Source organism: Adelges cooleyi, unplaced genomic scaffold (genome assembly GCF_023614345.1).
Source record: "Adelges cooleyi isolate 19-005CV unplaced genomic scaffold, UGA_ACOO_1.1 ACOO_flye_CR_arks_rails_tigmint_CR_PRNA_8, whole genome shotgun sequence".
NCBI classification, from domain to species: Eukaryota; Metazoa; Arthropoda; class Insecta; order Hemiptera; family Adelgidae; genus Adelges; species Adelges cooleyi.
The window spans coordinates 4,135,763-4,153,433 of record NW_026096513.1 but is presented as its reverse complement, the minus strand read 5'-3'; the positions used below and the strand labels follow the sequence as shown (position 1 = coordinate 4,153,433).

The 17,671-nt window shown below is 30.1% G+C and overlaps 2 protein-coding genes across 5 annotated transcripts; both read left to right on the top strand.

The window, feature by feature from the left end:
- The first annotated feature begins 690 nt into the window (after window positions 1–690).
- LOC126845758 (sodium channel protein Nach-like) lies at window positions 691–8,607 on the top strand. Of its 4 annotated transcripts, none has more exons than XM_050584639.1 (11): window positions 691–737; window positions 2,093–2,213; window positions 2,278–2,484; window positions 2,549–2,717; window positions 2,793–2,929; window positions 4,170–4,302; window positions 4,379–4,543; window positions 4,641–4,809; window positions 6,171–6,312; window positions 8,185–8,288; window positions 8,378–8,607. In XM_050584639.1, exons 1-11 carry the CDS (start codon window positions 692–694, stop codon window positions 8,527–8,529), a joined length of 1,545 nt encoding a protein of 514 aa, XP_050440596.1. In that variant the 5' UTR covers window position 691; the 3' UTR covers window positions 8,530–8,607. The 4 variants fall into 4 exon arrangements, with proteins under 4 accessions (XP_050440596.1, XP_050440597.1, XP_050440595.1 ...); XM_050584640.1 differs by lacking the exon at window positions 691–737 and adding an exon at window positions 1,102–1,150; XM_050584638.1 differs by lacking the exon at window positions 691–737 and adding an exon at window positions 1,166–1,301.
- A 2,167-nt stretch (window positions 8,608–10,774) lies between these two features.
- Window positions 10,775–17,383, top strand: LOC126845838 (tsukushi-like). Its single transcript, XM_050584772.1, has 6 exons — window positions 10,775–11,491; window positions 11,568–11,986; window positions 14,676–14,905; window positions 14,991–15,365; window positions 15,433–15,608; window positions 16,828–17,383. The coding sequence occupies exons 2-6, from the start codon at window positions 11,575–11,577 to the stop codon at window positions 17,195–17,197; spliced, it is 1,563 nt and encodes a 520-aa protein (XP_050440729.1). The 5' UTR covers window positions 10,775–11,491; window positions 11,568–11,574; the 3' UTR covers window positions 17,198–17,383.
- The last annotated feature ends 288 nt before the right edge of the window (window positions 17,384–17,671 follow it).

Here is a 17,671-nt window from a genome sequence, read left to right as displayed (position 1 = left end):
TAATATAATATATTGACCAAGAAATTTCTTTATAGGTCTATGATTTTAACATATAATATTTTCATTTCCATATATTGATTATTCCTTACAATATCAAAATACATATTATTTTACTTCAGTATTTTCCACTGTATTCCCGGAAGTTGTCATTATCTTAATATTGTGCGTTATTTTTGGAGAAAGGAGGATAAAACTTATCCCCCCCCCCATTGGGTATTTTAAAATTAAAAAAAATAATAATAATGATTATAGAAAAAAAAACAATGATAATATACACTTACAAACCTTGAGATCTCGAAATTCGAAAGTTAGTACAGAAAAGTTATAAGCCGTTATAAGTTAAAGTTATAAGGGAATAATTTTCAGTACTTTTAATTTTCTTTAGAACTTAAACATTTAAGTTCTCTACTATATAATTAACTATAAAATTTAATTCATTAATAGTTGATATTTTGTATTTTTTGTTTAATTTTGGCAAATAGTAAACACTTAAAAAATAATGTTTCAAACTATATTCCTATCAAGGGAATTAAAGGAATCAAGGAAACTTTATTATTTTTTTTTTTCTTAATGCAGTTTTCGGATAACGGAATAATTTGTTATCGGCCCACCGCTCTTTTATCACTATAAATGTCTACAGTTGCATGAAACTAAATGCTTAATAATTCCTTACAAGCCGCCCATGAGTAAAATGTCCAAACTCGCAGTGCGAAAAACCGCCCTGCCCGTTCTTCTAAGTATGTATATCGCCTATAAATTTAAATAATATTATTTTATTATTGAAATTTAATTTTTCAACACAATATGACATAGGAACTCAAACTAACTTAAACGTTATTTATTTTTTTATAAACTGATTGCGTGTACTTGATTGACGTGTATTTTGCATGTATGTAAGTACATGTCACTAATATTAAATACTTTTAAAATATAATAGGTGGTTACAAATATAAAATAGGTGTAAATATTACTACTATCGGATGTATGCAATTTATGTATTTGTTTGCGATATCATAATTATATATACAAATAATACACATAATCATTATGTACATGCAATTTGATAAGCACTCAAACTTTATTTGTTTTTGTTATCGATGAAAACTCACTTTTTAATACAAACATTGAATTCATAAATCATAACTCACAAGTAAGTAAGCACTACCAATGTCCGTACTTTATTCCACAGTAGTGCGTATTTATGTTATAAAAAAATAGTTAAACTTTTTATTTTTGTGAAGTAACCATCATGTACTCTAAACAACACGCTTTATGGGCTGAATATCGGAAACATCGACCAAGTAAAGTCCGTCATTTAAAAAAAAAAAGATTTCTATTGTTATAGTTATAATTTTTAAAAGGATAAGTGCCTCTTTTGATTGGATATGTCTAGTCGAGTCTGTGTTTGGTACTCATGCACGCGCACTGATTAAAATAACTTTCTGTTTATTCGTTCATTTAACTATTTAATTGCTGATGCGGTTTCTATCAAATTTTTAACTGGTGTAAAATTTAAAAGTTAAAATCATACCGAATACCTATATTATACTTACAGTCAATGTTTTAACAATTACTAATATATTAAGCATAGCAATAATAAAAAATTGTAAACTCAAGTCTCAAATAGTTCAACAGGGACGCTGATATTTTTTAATATTGAATTCATTTTTCATTTCATTCGTTTTGCCGTTCATGTTCTTCGTATCCCCTATCCCCTCCCCCACGACTAATGACCTATTCAATCTTGATTTTCACTGAGTAACAAGACATATGTCCTTCTCTCCAATTAATGACACGCTATTAATTGTCCTGATTTATGTCTCTTATTAATTTTAAAGTCCTTTTACGTTCAACCTGATTCTCTGCTATCTTCCATAATTCTTACTTCACTCATCACCATTGTCATTTTCCCCGATGTATTAGTACTGCCAACATAAATGCTTTTTTTCTTTTATCTAGTTAAGTTTCCGCTAAGTATTATATAGTTTTGAGTTTATAATTTTAAATATGTTAGGTATATAATTGTAATTGTACTTGTCCGGTTATATTAAATAAAATCAACAAATACAATGGGTGTTTTATTGTCGCTCAGAGAAAAGTAAAAAATGGACCGACGATTATTGGTTTAGAACTCACTTACAAGAATACTGCAAAGTGACTACCTTACACGGACTCCACCACACGGCCAACAATGAATTCAGTAAAATTGAACGGTTTGTTTGTAAACAAATAAAGTTTCGTTATGTAATAGTTTCGATGAATCAAAATTCAATGTAGGGTGTTCTGGGCAATGGTCACAGTCTTTTCGTTGGGCGTAGCCGGACTGTTGGCGTACCTTCTACTCTATCGTTTTCAAAGAAGTCCCACTATAACGACTGTAGAGACCTACAGCTATCCAACGTGGAAAATACCGTTTCCTGCGGTAACTTTATGCAACATGAATAGAGTTAGAAAAAGCGTCGTGAACGAAATGTCCGAAAAACTGTAAGTTACTAATAAGAATAAAGTAATATTAGAACTCGCACAACTGTCATCGTCGTTACGTCAGTTCCAGATACCAAATTAACCGGTCTGATACCGAAAACTATTTCCAAAAAATTATCACACTGATTACTAGACACAACGTGGAGTTCTCTGGCAGTGACCAATTCGTAGAGCAAAGCGTGTTGAAAGAGTTCAACAACCCTAATAGCACAATTGAAGACATCATGTACATGGTATTGTAGAATTTAGTGTTTACATGATTTTGGCCATTGATATTACAGCTAATATTACCCGGGGTTGCATGTTAGGTGTCGCAGCCATGCTCAGAGCTGTTGGTTCATTGCGGATGGAATGGTCTAAGAACCGACTGTGCTAAAATGTTTCGACCTTCTAAGTCCCTTGACGGACACTGCTGCTCTTTTAATTACAACATTCATGGAAAAGAGTAAGTAGAATCGAAAGACAGCTAAAATTTAATCGATTATCTTTAAATGAATGAATTATCCCCAAATACTACCCTGTTTGCAAAGGTTGAATTATTCCTTACCAATATTTTTGGATACGTGTATGTGCACAACATTTGGCAGTTTATTTTGATGCCATAGCCAGATGGATAAACAGAGGGGAAAACCACACTAAGAGTGATCAAAAGTATATTTTCTCAAAACGTTTTTTTAATCATATGTGTTTTAGTTAAGCTTACGACTGAAGTTCTGAGTTTTCAATTTAAACTTGTTTGGAAAATAGAAATTACATTCTTTATCGTCGTTTATTATACTAGAAATTAAACTAGAAAACAATTAAGCAACATTTGTGGTTTTATATAGTAAAGAAATAAAATAATGAAATATTTAAAAAAAAACCTTAACCACAAAAAGTAATAAACTAGAGTACTTCGGCTGAAATGTTACCATCATTAGCGCTAACAATAGACATTTATCTGTAAAATGTCTCCAAAAAGAAATACTAGTAATTATTTTAAAAGAAAATAAGTGTCCAACATAAAATAGTTTATCCAGTATATATGTTGTACAGACCTCAAATTTAATATGTTTATCTTTATTTAAATTGTTTTTACTAAAAATGCGTTAGTGGTATAAAAATTAATAAAACCACACAGTTAATATTAAAAATATTTTGAGAAAATATATTTGTGGCCACGTCTTTTAATGTAGTTCTGCCCAGTGCTCACTGTGGAATGTGACTATTTTTTACCCCCGTTGTTTTTAAAACCACCTATTTTTATTTTTTAATAAAATTAATTACGTTAAAGTACTTTTACACGTCTAAGGCTTAGTGTCGTTTTAAAGTAAATCAAGGGTAATCTAATGGAGAGGATGTTGCAGAGCTATTTTGTATGTTAAAACTTAAAAATTAATATATTAAAAATTAATAAAAAATAAAGAGTCAAATTCTTAACTTGGACAAGTTTTTTTTCAAAGTATAATTGCAGAGGTCCGGTCAAAATATTGAAATTTTACTTCATCTTACAGAAAAATAGATTTGTTTTTCTAAACTGTGTATATTTTTTAATTAATTTATATATTAAAAAAACGTTTAAAAATGTTTGTATTGATTTTGAGAGTAAAATGTAAAATTTCCCGGAACTTTACGAATAATTGTTACTACTAATTGTTTATTACTCCGTTTTCCAACAAATCAATTGGATTTCCATGTACTTTCAGCCGATTTATTGATCCAAATCAATTAAATCCTGAATATATCGCTGGCACGGGCAGATCTGACGGTTTATCGGTTGTCTTAAACACTAATTCAGAAGACTATTATTCAGCCACAGCTCCGTACTTCGGAATCAGAGTTAGTTTACTTTTGAGAATAATACTAAATGTATATAATTTTTCACTTCCATTGGCGTGGGTTTAATAATTTATAGATATTACTTCATTCGACGGACGTTTTCCCGGAAACTTCATTGTTGTCTGAAGTCATACAACCAGGAAACGGAATGAAAATTACCATAAATCCTTATTATGTTAAAAGTGAGGATAATGTTAGAAAGCTTAAGCTTTCGCAAAGGCTTTGTTTATTCCCTGACGAGGTAGATGATTTTTAAATTTCGATATCATAATTTTTTCTAATAACTAATTGAAAAAAAAATTAGTAATTTGTTAACGATGAATATTTTCTGTTTCTAGTCAAGACTGTTAACATTAAATGAGTATGATTATCAACAGTGTATCACCGAGTGTCGTATTAATATAATACGACAATTTTGTAACTGTATACCATTCATTTATCCGATTGACCTCAACTCTTCGATCATGTGTAATCTAACACACGCCAAATGTTTGCACCAAAATTCAAGTAAGTATACTTAGTCGATATTACCTTTAATTATAAATAGTGGAACCTCGCACTAACCCTAGCCAAAGATTATGTACATGACTTGGTTAAAAAAAAACTGTTATTATTAATTGGTTGAAGTTTGTATAGGGTTTAAAATATTTACATTGTTTACAGTTACACCTATATTTACAAATTGACCTTGTCAATATTTCCGAAGCCTTCATCTTCCATCTTCAGGACGGTGTTGCGTGCTTGTTACTTGTTGTTTGATCCGCTGCTGCCGCCTGCCAGTAGACTAAAGCGATGTGCCGTAGTTTATAAATGCCGATGCGTATTCTACCCCCCACTATTCTTTTCTTGTTAGTTGTTGTCGCCGTTTTGTTTGTCATTTAACACCGCTGCTGACTTATCCTTTCCCGTCGTTCTCTGTTCAATGGATCTCATAAACCTTTGGTGTTTGTAATTTTGGTGCAGCATTCTTTGAGCTCCAGACAAATTTCATTAGTTTCAATACAGAAGACAATTTATTCTCATCTTATGCTTCTTTGTGTTCCTTGATATGCGACCCGTTACCGTTTTTACGTAAGGTATAACTAATAAGCCTTTGGGACAACTTCTTGGTGTTGACTCTCAGTGAATATCTGCTGTGTTTTATTAGTAATTTATTTATTGCATTGTCTAATGTGGACATGCTTTATTCGTTTGCGTATATTGTTTGATTCAGGTGTTGTTTTTCTTCTTCGATCGCTATACGTACCACTTGCATGGAAAGAGTATGAAAAATTCCAATTTTTTATTTTAGACAATGGTGTGACTAAATGTTTAAATATTTATCTGTATGTGTTGCTTCTTTGTAAACTGCCTTCCAAATGCACATTCATCTTTTGTGCCATCATCTTCTTTATTGTTCACCAATATATTTAAAAATGGCAACTTACAGTTATTCTATATTTCCATAGTAATCTTGATGTTCGGACGTTGTTTAGATGTTGCAAAACCCTGTTGAGCTTTTCTTTTTAATGCTACCAAAATAGTAAACATGAACGTATCATCCATTTCCTTGATTTACTTTCCGATGTCGTTATCACTTCTTGTTCAAACCATTCCATGAAAATAATAATTATTCTATGTAACTCATAAACTATATAAATATTTCTACTATATTCAAGTCTAAGGTTATAAATGTAAATAATATGCTAAGAAAAGTTATTACCAAATGGTAAATTCCTATATTAAAACATAGTAGTTTATTTAATATTATTATATCTAATAATATAGTTAATAATAATAAATATTTGTGTGTTTTCAATTATTATTTATGGAAAATAATTGTTTTATAATAATGCATACTTGTAGTTAAATATGCTTAATTTGTACAGTTGTATTCAGTAATTTGCTACCAGATAACGCCAATGAGAATTCAGAATCCATTTGTTCGAGGTGCCTACCTGAATGTTCAGAAGTGATCTACACTATGACATCTTCTATAGCACGACAGCCGACACACAATTATACGATTAGGTATGATGTGTGCTTTTGATTGTTGTACAAATTGTTTATATCTTACCATCTATATTACTAAGGTATATATAAATCTAATAAGTGTTAAAAAATACTTGTAAAGCCAAGTAAATTATTAAAATAATTTAATAAACTTCTTACAGAATGTTAACTACAAGTTATAGGTATTGCAAGACATAAAATTATTAAAATTTTTCTTTAAATATTACGAATATTAGTTATTACTCAAATTAAATTTATATACAAGTAAAAAAAAGCCAGTCCAGTGGGGTCGAGGCATAATGAGATAGAGCATATAAATTAACATGTATTGTATGGTATAAAGTAAATGTGTATTAAGTATACTTCATAGTACTGACCAGTACTGACAAAATAAAAAGTGTAGTTAGTATAGTTATAGAATATAGACTATATATATACTATATACTATTTGCTGTGAATAGGACTACGAGAATCAAGATTTACAAAAAACACGATAAGTGATACTATTTTTAAATCTTTATATAATGCAGTATTAATAAACAAATATCAAAATATTATTGTAGTACAAAAAAAATTGTTTAAAAACAATACCAAACAAGAAAATTAATGAAATTAAAAAAACTCAAATTATTTGTATTTTTGGAATTTTATAGATTTTTTTTTCAGTGCTAAATTTTTTAGCAAATATTTTAAATTTAAGTAATATAAATCTAACATAGATTTTAATTTTTTTATGTTAGATTCCTGTAAATTTGTTTCAAATTGTTAGAGAAATATTCATTAATTAAAAAAATGTATTTTAATCCCCTTGTCTTTCAGTTTGAGTAAGAATTTTGCATACATGTAGAATTCTGCGATAGTAAAAAGTTTTCCAATTTTTTTTTTCGAAAACTTAATTTTATTAAGTTAAAAATGATAGAGAAGTTAGATTGAGTTGATCAACATACTTTTAAAATTATTAAAATCTTACAGTATTTTTTTATTTTTATAAACCTATTTTATTCTTTAAAGAACTATGTATTGGAAGGTTTACAAAATTATACTTTATTTGAAAATTATGAGAAAAAGCTTAACTTGTATGTATTTAAATGCAATAACATTGTTTTTGGTTCATACAGTAATACCAAAAAAGACTACCTCAACATCTACAAGCTGTACCTAAAAAAAATATTATTCTTCTTTCTTCTCTAGCTTCTATAACCCATTCTGGGCCTTCTTAATCCTGGTGCACATTTTTCGACGTCTGATATAACTATGTCTATCTACCTCTGCTTAGGTCGTCCTCTAGGTCTTTTACCATTGATAGTGCCTGTCATTATTTCTTTTATTATACCATTGAATCTTCACACATGTCCTGCCAATTCCAAACGTTTGCCTCTTATAAATTACTTGATATTGAGCTTTAGAGTTTAGGTACAATTGATAAAATTCTCCATTCTCCATGATAGGACCATAGATACATCACAGTATTTTTCTTTCGAATGTCAACAATTTCTCTTCATCGCCCTTCGTAACCGACCACGTTTCGCATCCATAGGATAGAACTGGTCGTAGGTAGTTTGAGTGAAGGGCTAATTTTGATCTTATAGATAGTAACTTTGACTTAAATCATTTTCCTAGCGCAAAATAACCTTTATTAGCTGCTAAAAATCTAAACTTTATCTCATAATGCATATTATTTGTACTGTTTATATTAGTTCCTAAATATTTATAGTCAATTAAAGATTGGAAAGTGTAATTTAAAGAGAATTAATAAGACTTTTTTTTTTACTATAAAGAATAACGGTTTTTGTGAAAATTCAAATATTTGTGGTCTCACTTCTAATACCTATACATTTTTTAATTTGCGGTTTCCACTGTTCCTTCATACACTTCACTTATTTGTTTTAGCCCTGAAATACCAAACAATTATAGTGTTCTTAGAATTGTTTTTCAAGACATATCATGCATAAAATATAGAAGAGAAGCTATGGTTACGTGGGATACACTAGTTGGTAAGTATATATTATTAAACAAAACGAATGCAATAAATATGAAATTCTAATCTATTAAATACGTTTATATGCTCATATAATGATTACAGCTTCAATAGGAGGAATATTTGGTTTATGCCTTGGCGGTAGCGTTTTGAGTATTGTGGAGTTGATCTACTATTTCACAATCAGGCTGTACAAAAAAATACACGAGACTAACAAGCGACAAAAAAAAATTGCGCCTTTACATTTTTTAAGATAGTACTTTCAAAGTATTACACTTACCTATAACGTTTAGTGTTCTAGTGTCTAAATTTATAATTAGTATCAACTTTTATTTTCTCACAAGTATTGTAATCAACTTGACGATAAAATAAATATATATAAGTAAATAAATAATTGTTTTAACACAAAAGGTTTTTAAAATATCTAGTGCAGATTTGGTACTATTAATATAGTAGTAATACAGTTAAGATTTAAAAATCTTCAAAAATAGTTTTAATGTTTAAGTAGGTTAACTTTTAAAAGTCAAATATATTATTTATTTAACTATTTAAAAGGAATGATTTGATGAAAATATTATGACTGGTTGATAACCAGTTTTAAATAATTACTTCTAAAGTTATAAGTTATAAGTTATAACCATTTACAGGCGCGGATCCAGCTTGCGTTAACGGGAGGGGCAGTTTAATAATGTTTATAAATATATATATATATATATATCTTGGATGCGTTGTAGATACTATTATTATTATTATTTAACTATTTATTTTTTACAAACTGGTTATCAATTTTAATGTTCAATGAACTAGGCAAGATCTAAGTATTTGGTTCATGAAATACATATTATAAAAGTGTTTAAACTGTAATCATAAAATCATATACACGTATAATTGTGGGATTTCATTGTAACTCCTAAGCAAATTATATTTTATTTATTCCAAAATGTATAAATAAGATTTCGCGACTAAATGTATTGTTTATTATATGTATGACTGATAAAATTTAGGTTTACTTATACATAACAATGTGGCAAACATGTGTTTAAAAATAATTAACTGTATACGCTTTTCAATATAAAACATAAACTTATTATTTTCAAGTTAAGTGATTAACGCTTGTCAATTTAATTTACTACCAGTTTTTTATTTTAATTCTTATAACGGGTATAGTGATCTATATTGTACTTAAAAGTTAAAAAGACGATTTTGTTGTAAGAGTTATGAGTAGGTAGCAGCAAGATGCACAGAAAATATTAAAAACTATATTTACTTAGAAAAAATAACAACATCTGCGCAAGATATATTTTGTTATGTACTCTATTTTCTAGCTATCATTTAAATCTATTTAAGTAACTTACTTAAGTTTAGTATTTACTTTGATAATACGATAAGGATTGCGTGACAACTTAACATAATAAGAAATATAATAATAATATTAATTAATATACACAACGTGAAATGGTACTTAGACGTTTAAAAGAATCTTGTTAAACATAATAATATATTTAAACAAATCATTAGTGATTTGCTACAATGACTATTTGTCATTGTAACTCTCGTGTTGACCATTGTTTATACAAATTATGATGTTATCTAAAATACAAAAACTTGAAAACGTTCAATTAATAACAAATATCATTTAAAACTATTCCTTTTTCGTAGAGACGCTGTAACCTTGAAGTCAACTGCAATAAAGTAAGAGTTTGTGGGACAGTGTTATACTGGTATATTTTTATTTCGTAATACAAATTCCATTGACATGCGTGTACTCATTGTGTACGGGTTAAAGTGCATTTTGAGAGCATGTATTATCGATACACAATATACTCGACCAATACATTATTATATTAATAATTGATATTGTACACTCACGTTTATAAATTGCACTAAAAATAAAAAATGGCTTTGATAGTTTTTGTTTATTGTTCACTTGAAACGAAATATACTGCACTTGATTAATTCCGTTCTCATAGTATATTATAATATTTTCACAATTTCAAAATACATTACATTTGTGTTATGATTTCGACGCACCTTTCATACACAATTAGTATTATTACACGTCGAAATGTTACATGTTTATCAGATGCTGTGTCTAGATTTTGGACGGTTGTTACCGTCGTATTTTGTTTTAAGTAAATTTACTCAAATAAACTGTTTTAATATACAAATTGAACATTGTAAAATCAGCATATTATACAACCACGGCAAGAATAAAATAACGTCACGACAATTAATAGTTATAAGTGATAATATGGTCAATCTAACTGCCTGGGCAATAATACTAGCCTATGTATTATAATTTTCTTAAAAATATAAAATGGTTAACAGATGGAGTCTGGGAAAGTGTGTGTGTATAAGCTGGCCTCTCGGACAAACATTAAATAATTATTATAATTATACGGCGATCAGCAGTGACCTTGGAGCTCGTACAAGGCTATCCATTTAAACACAGGTGCTACAGCGAGACGCCGTTAAAAATCAAAATCAGTTAACTAGTCCGTGCGTTTAAGATTAGACGTTAGTAATAATCGAAGTATTAAAAGTATTTACGTAATGATAGGGAAGTTTTCGAAATGGCAAAACGCTAAGACGTCTAAAGAATTGTATAGTATATATATTAAGTAGTTCTTACTATCGAGTGCCTATACGGTGTAAGTACGGTGCAGTACAACGGTCAACAACAATCATAATATGTTTACACCAAAATAGTAATTGCGCGTTAAACGAAACATGCATTTCTCTAGTATACCAAAAACGAGACGTGCGCCTCCAACAAACGGGTACTCCAAGTTTGTTGTGTACCGGCCCCTAATAAGTGTTCTATAAGTGAGTGGATTTAAGGTTTTGTTTTCTTTAATATTAAAAAAAATCAGCGTCTGCGCTTTGATCTACATATAAAACCTCTGTGTGACAACAACATTGTTCGAGAATCACGACTGTACCTACACATTATCTTATCTATATGTACTCCTTGTGATAAACAATACTTGACTCTGTGTACTATTGTGTAAATGCATGGATAGAAAGATATTATTATTTTAACATACTGACGTGCACGCCCGTTCTTTGTCGCGACTCAGTATGAAAACCGTATCGCACATGACGTCTAGGAGGACTCGACGGTCTATAGTTTGTAGATTTCAGAAAAGAACTTTGTCGGCTTGCCATTGTACTACACGATATCAACAGTTGGCGATTGATCATTGGCATTGATCACGGGTATAATATTGTGTGGATCGTATCGAATCACCTTATTAAATTATTTTCGATTGTGTGTCCTGACCCGGCCGTCCAGCTCCACGATGACACTACAGTCGCAGTCAACCACTGGTATCCGTAAGGTGGTACTCTTGCTGCTTGCCGCCGTTTCCACGGTCTCGGCTCTGTATAGGGTCAAGTGTTTTGATCACAATAAGGGCGAGGACGAAACGGGCATTATACTGGATTGTGCAGACATGGCCGGTAAAAGTCATCCATACCCCATCGAATCCTGGATCGGGTACCACGCGTACTTTGACGACGGCATCAAAGCCAACCAGGTCGTACAAATCGACTTAAGCAACAACGATTTCCAACGAATCTTCAAAATGCCACCCATGACGTCGCTGCAAAAGCTTTCGTTCAAGTACAACAACTTAACGTCGATCGAACGCCTGGCGTTCTGTGGTCTGCCGGCACTCGAAGAATTAGATATCAGTTACAACACACTGCCCAGTAAGTCATTAGTCATAACTTCATAGATATTTGCCCCTCCTCTAGAGGCCTTTGACAATTACCAATAACGTAACTAAAGATGGAAAGGGTAACTCAAACCTTCATCGCGTGTTTCTTTTTATAAACAATATTATAAAGGTTTTGGCGTAACTGGGAGGGGGTGGGAGGGCTATAAAAGTTCAAATCCTTCTAAACAACAAACATGTCAACAACCAAACAACCAAGTAACGTTCTTAAAATTACCAAAATTCTGATTTCTAAGTGAGCTTTAAGAGTATTTAAAGGGCTGAACTTTTCCAGTCTGCCTCTAGTTGCGTTAATCTTCAAAGGTATAAAATATTTATAAAAAGTTTAAGTGCGCTTGATAAGTATCACCAAGGAGTCATCTTCAGTATAAACTAGAAACTTCTTATAAGTTATTTTGGAAGGTTACAAGTACAATATAATTTTTCCCTCGTCATTTCTCTAAGAAGTACACACTGAACTTACAATTTATGATAATAATTATTTCATGCATTATATATTCCATTTATTTAATATGTCGTATGCTCAAATCTAATAGAAACTTAGCTTACGAAAATATTATAAATAAATATAAATTATCTTTTAAAAACTTATCAGCTGTACTATGTGTATAAAGTACATATTATTATTATTATTGTTATTATTTACAAATAGTGATAGAATTTTTCTAAACAATATGTTGAGATAACTTTTAAAAAATAATGTATTCTAGATAATAATTTATAATATATAGACATTGTCGGGACATCGTGAATACATTACTTTCTTTTTGGCTATTGCTTACATTGTTTGAGTTTTTTTTTAACGTTGGATATTATCTTACCTATATGATTACTAATTAGCATACACCTAATGAGAATTTTATGTCCAGACTCCGGGGACTTAAAAATTCTATGATCTAAATGCTCATTATTAGATAAATATACTAAAATCCCGAAAGATTTGTTATTTCGTTTTTAGCCTTTTTTCGCCTAATAATGTGAATGACCTTTTATGGATTTTGTTATTGTCGTCTTGACTTATTATTATTGACTCTGCGCAGTGATTAGATTATAAACTAATCAACAAATTTCTTCAGATTTTAACGTCATGTATACCATGCCATTTTGAATTTCTACACACATTTGTTATCAATTATTAATAACAAAGCACACCCTCTCCTATAAAAAACACAATATTGATATTATACATTAATATATAATCTCTATTGTACTATTTAAAGTATTAAATAGTAACTATTACAAACAAATGTTGTGTTATACATTTATTTTATGACAAAAACATTCCATCGTGCTTTTTCGACTACAAAATTGTTGATGTAGAACGTTCAACAGGACAGAAGACGTTTATCGGAAAATCGAAATGATCAGTAAAGTTAAATTATAGTGGTGTAACTTGATTAGCTTCACGGTATCAGACTCAATTAAGGATTGCTAAGTGGGCGAAGAAGCCATACGGGCAAACAACCAATAAGACGCTATCAAACTTAGGTACAGGAAGACAGTCTAGGAAGTATACCACCCTATGTATACGTATTATTAATGTGAATGTGACTATATGAGACTTAAAGTAAAATTTCTCGCCAGCGCAGCAGCCCCTATTGAAATAAGTTTGTTTGAACTACCCAATTACAGTTAAATTATTTCAATAGTTTAGCAATTCCAGCAGCATTATCTAAATATTTCGTGACTTAAGATCCTATACGTGCTACCGCCTATCATATAATTTAATAACTATAAGAATAAATAATGTGAAGTTGCTGTTCCATTGGGTAAAACATGCAATCATTTATTTGTATGTATGATTTATACTTTATAAACTATACTATATAATCCTTCGGTACCTTTAAAAAAACAAAATTATTGTATAGCAAATATTAACGCATTAAAATATTATTACATTTTAATAAATAATAATCAATACAAATCAAATATAATTATCTTGGCGTATTTCTTAGAGACATTTTAAAATTTGCGTTTTTTTATACCTCGGTCATATCTACTCTAACATCCATGTCTAATGGTTAATATTGACAAATTATATCTAAATGAAACGACATCAGTGTTTAGACTTTAGATACATGTATAGTTGGGTAGCCCTTATTTTAATTTTTATTTTGTACCCGTTAACTATTACTATTTCTTTATTATTATTTAAACCGTGAGTATACTAAGTTCCAACTAAATTAAGAACAATAAATTGTTTAAAGTTATTTTTTATTTAAATAAAAAATGTCTATATTTGGTAGGTAGGTGTTAGTTACTAAGCACTCTTCCAGACACCGGTATACACTTGACCGGTTTTAAATTGTTTATTACCTGCGAGGTACATAAATTACGATAATTACACTTGCATATCGGACATATATGCACTTAATATACTGTCCTATGTGTAAATGAAAAACAACAAAAACAATAATATAGTGGTCATATGCGGTTTTGACGTTGTATTACTTTTATTCTGGTAAAACGATAATAATTACATGTCTTCATAATTGCGGTCCTTACTCATTCGAAAATTGTACGGTTTATTATATGAATATATTACGTAAATATGTATAGTTACTAATAAAAAGAAATAGGTTAAGGTTTGAGCATTTTTAATTGTACGCAATGCACTTACTTATACGTAATAGTTAAATACTGTTTCAAATTTAAATGTTTAGGTGACGAACTACGGCCAGCAATAATATGCCATCCAAAAAGTTCTAACGGCCAAGAAATAAAACCGGTGCGGCTTAAAACTTTAAGACTAGGCCATAACAACATTCATACACTGAGACCGGATTTTTTTGAACATTTAACCCAATTAGAAGTACTCGAGTTAAACAACAACCCGTTCAAAGTAATTGACCAAAACACAGAATTTGCAATAAGCAATTTATGCAATCTTCAGGTATGTGTTTATGTATTAGTATTTATATGTTAAACGGGTTTTTTTATAATTCAAAATTTAAATATATATATTAATAAATGTTTAGGTCTTGGATTTAGCCAATACAGGTATCGCTGGTTTTCCGTCAGAATCATTCTCCCATTCGAACGTCAATACACTGTATTTGAACGGAAACAACTTTCAAAGCGTGCCAAATGAAATTAGAGCCATGCCTTTGGCCTATCTGAATTTGAACGCAAATCCAATTAGTAACTTAAACGCCGAGTCGTTCGTCGGTTTCCAAAAACTACAGCAGCTCATCATAAGTGGCATGCCAAAACTGTCACAAATCGACAGTGGAACTTTCGCACCTCTGCCCAGACTCATAACTTTACACATGTCTCACAACCCTAATCTTGTTTATATACACTACGATGCGTTTAGGAATCAATCGATACAACAGTGGTGGTCATTGAGACAAGTATGTATAGGAAACATGTACAAGCAGTAAGCATCCGTGTTTGAAATGTTTCGATTATTGTTCATAGCTTTTCTTGAACAACAACAAACTTGGCAATATAGACTCAAAATTATATCCGTGGGGAAAATTGGACATTTTTGACGCCAAGAGTAATCCGTGGACATGCGACTGCAGACTCTCTTGGATGGCAAATTATGTTAATGAAACATTTAAAGAAATTCCGGAAACGCTCCTTTACTATCGGTAAGCAGTAAATCACGACTTAGAACAATACAAAAACATTCTACTATTTATTTTACTTAAAGAAATTCAATTAAAAAACATGGAAAACACGTTAAAGTTCTAGCTAAACCGGAAAAAGAAAATTAATGAACATCAACGACTTTATTTTTCAAGTTTAATTTCTTTTCGTTTTTCTTTTAGTATTATTTTTAAACTACTTTTCTACGTAATATACTTTTATTTATACATTAGTTTATTTGTAATGCAAATTTTCAAGACTCAAAAACAACATTTAAACTGAATGTTTGGTAATCTATAGCATTTACCAATTATCTCAATTTTCGTGAAAAAAATTACTTACACTACTTTACTTTTAATGGCACATGAATTGTTAGCATTTGTGTATTCATCCGTAAGTTTTATTTAATTCATAATAAAATATTGTGTACGTTCATCCTAATTAATTTATAGTCAACAGTATAATATTGAAAAAGGCGTTACAACATACAAAAGTTATATTAAAAAATGCATTTTTTATGCATTTATTTATTAGCTTTTAAGTACAATAGATTAACTTTATGTTTTCTTATAATGCCAGTATTTTAATTATTTAATAAAAAATTAAGTATTAGCTTTAAAATTATAAGATATTCAAAAATGTTTCTTTATATTAAATAAAAACATAGACTGAGAAAATTATGTTCTTTAATTTTTATAATCGGTTTCAAATAACTATATTTTAAATCGGGGCATTTTTCGATTGTTTGGCTTTTATATGACTGAGTGGCTACATGACTTTTCAAATATCCCACATGTGACAAACAAATACAGAATATTATTTTATTGTAACGCCCCCCTCCCCATGAATTAGTATGTTTCCGTTTTTTATATAATAAAAACATTTTTTTATTCTAAAATATCATAATTTAGTTTTGATTTTCAAAAAAAATTAATTTCGCTTTATGTGATTCAATTTTCAAATTATAATTGCATATCGTAAATTATGGGTCTAATTATTATTATTATTATTATTATTATATTGTAACTTTTTATAGACGATAACTACAGTTAAGTGTTTCTAACAGAGATGTTTTTGTAAGGTGGTAAATGTTTTAATATATTCAAATTTTTCGGATAGGAGCTCAGTGATAATAATTGTAATTTGAGGTTCTTAATTCCTATAAATATTTTTAATTTTTCATTATGGCTATAGTAAAATTGTGTTCACCTCTGGTTACAGATGTCACGAACCTCAGGAACTGGACGGCATATTAGTGTCTCAGTTGAACGAGCATATCGAATGTGACGAATTGTTCCAAGCGCCTGCCGACCACAGTCACGGGCATGTAACGCGACTGAGACATTTTATCATCGTCATAGGTCTGGTGATCGGCATATTCGTGTTTGGCACGTTGATTAATATGGGTTGTCGGAAACTAAAAAAGGTGTTGGAGCCCAGAATTAGTGTACCAGCCAGATTCAGCTCGGGCGTCAAATACCGACCGGCAGACTTTGAGGAAATCTCAGACACTCCCGAAGAACTATCGACCAGAAAAACGTCCACAATGATCCACGGACGTCCGCCTATAGTGATAAATCAATCAGAATAAAATATTGATTGCGTTAATTGTATTATACACTAGAAATTAGTTACCTATATGTAATTTATTGACTTGAAATACGACTGAAAACAATACTAGTACGCAGTAATTATTGTTATAATTTATTTACCACGATATTGTTAATTTTAGGATTATTTTTTTTTAACAATAAATTGTTAACAGTTTTTAACAAAAGCGTTAATGTTAATTTATTATATTTTATTTCTCGTCCATAAGGGCAATAGAAAATAATATTCTATTTTTGTATTGTTCTTAAATTGTACCTATACAAAAATATTACCTTAACACATAATACCTTCACGTGCGATGTACAAATAATCGACGAAGCTATAATGGAAACAAGTTGTATAATATTGCCTGTATACATAACGGCTTAGTCGCGCAGCGTTCTCAATTTACACATTCTAGCTATTGGAAGTCTTTGTAGAATCTTGTCACGCGGGCTCGTTTCAACGAGTACGG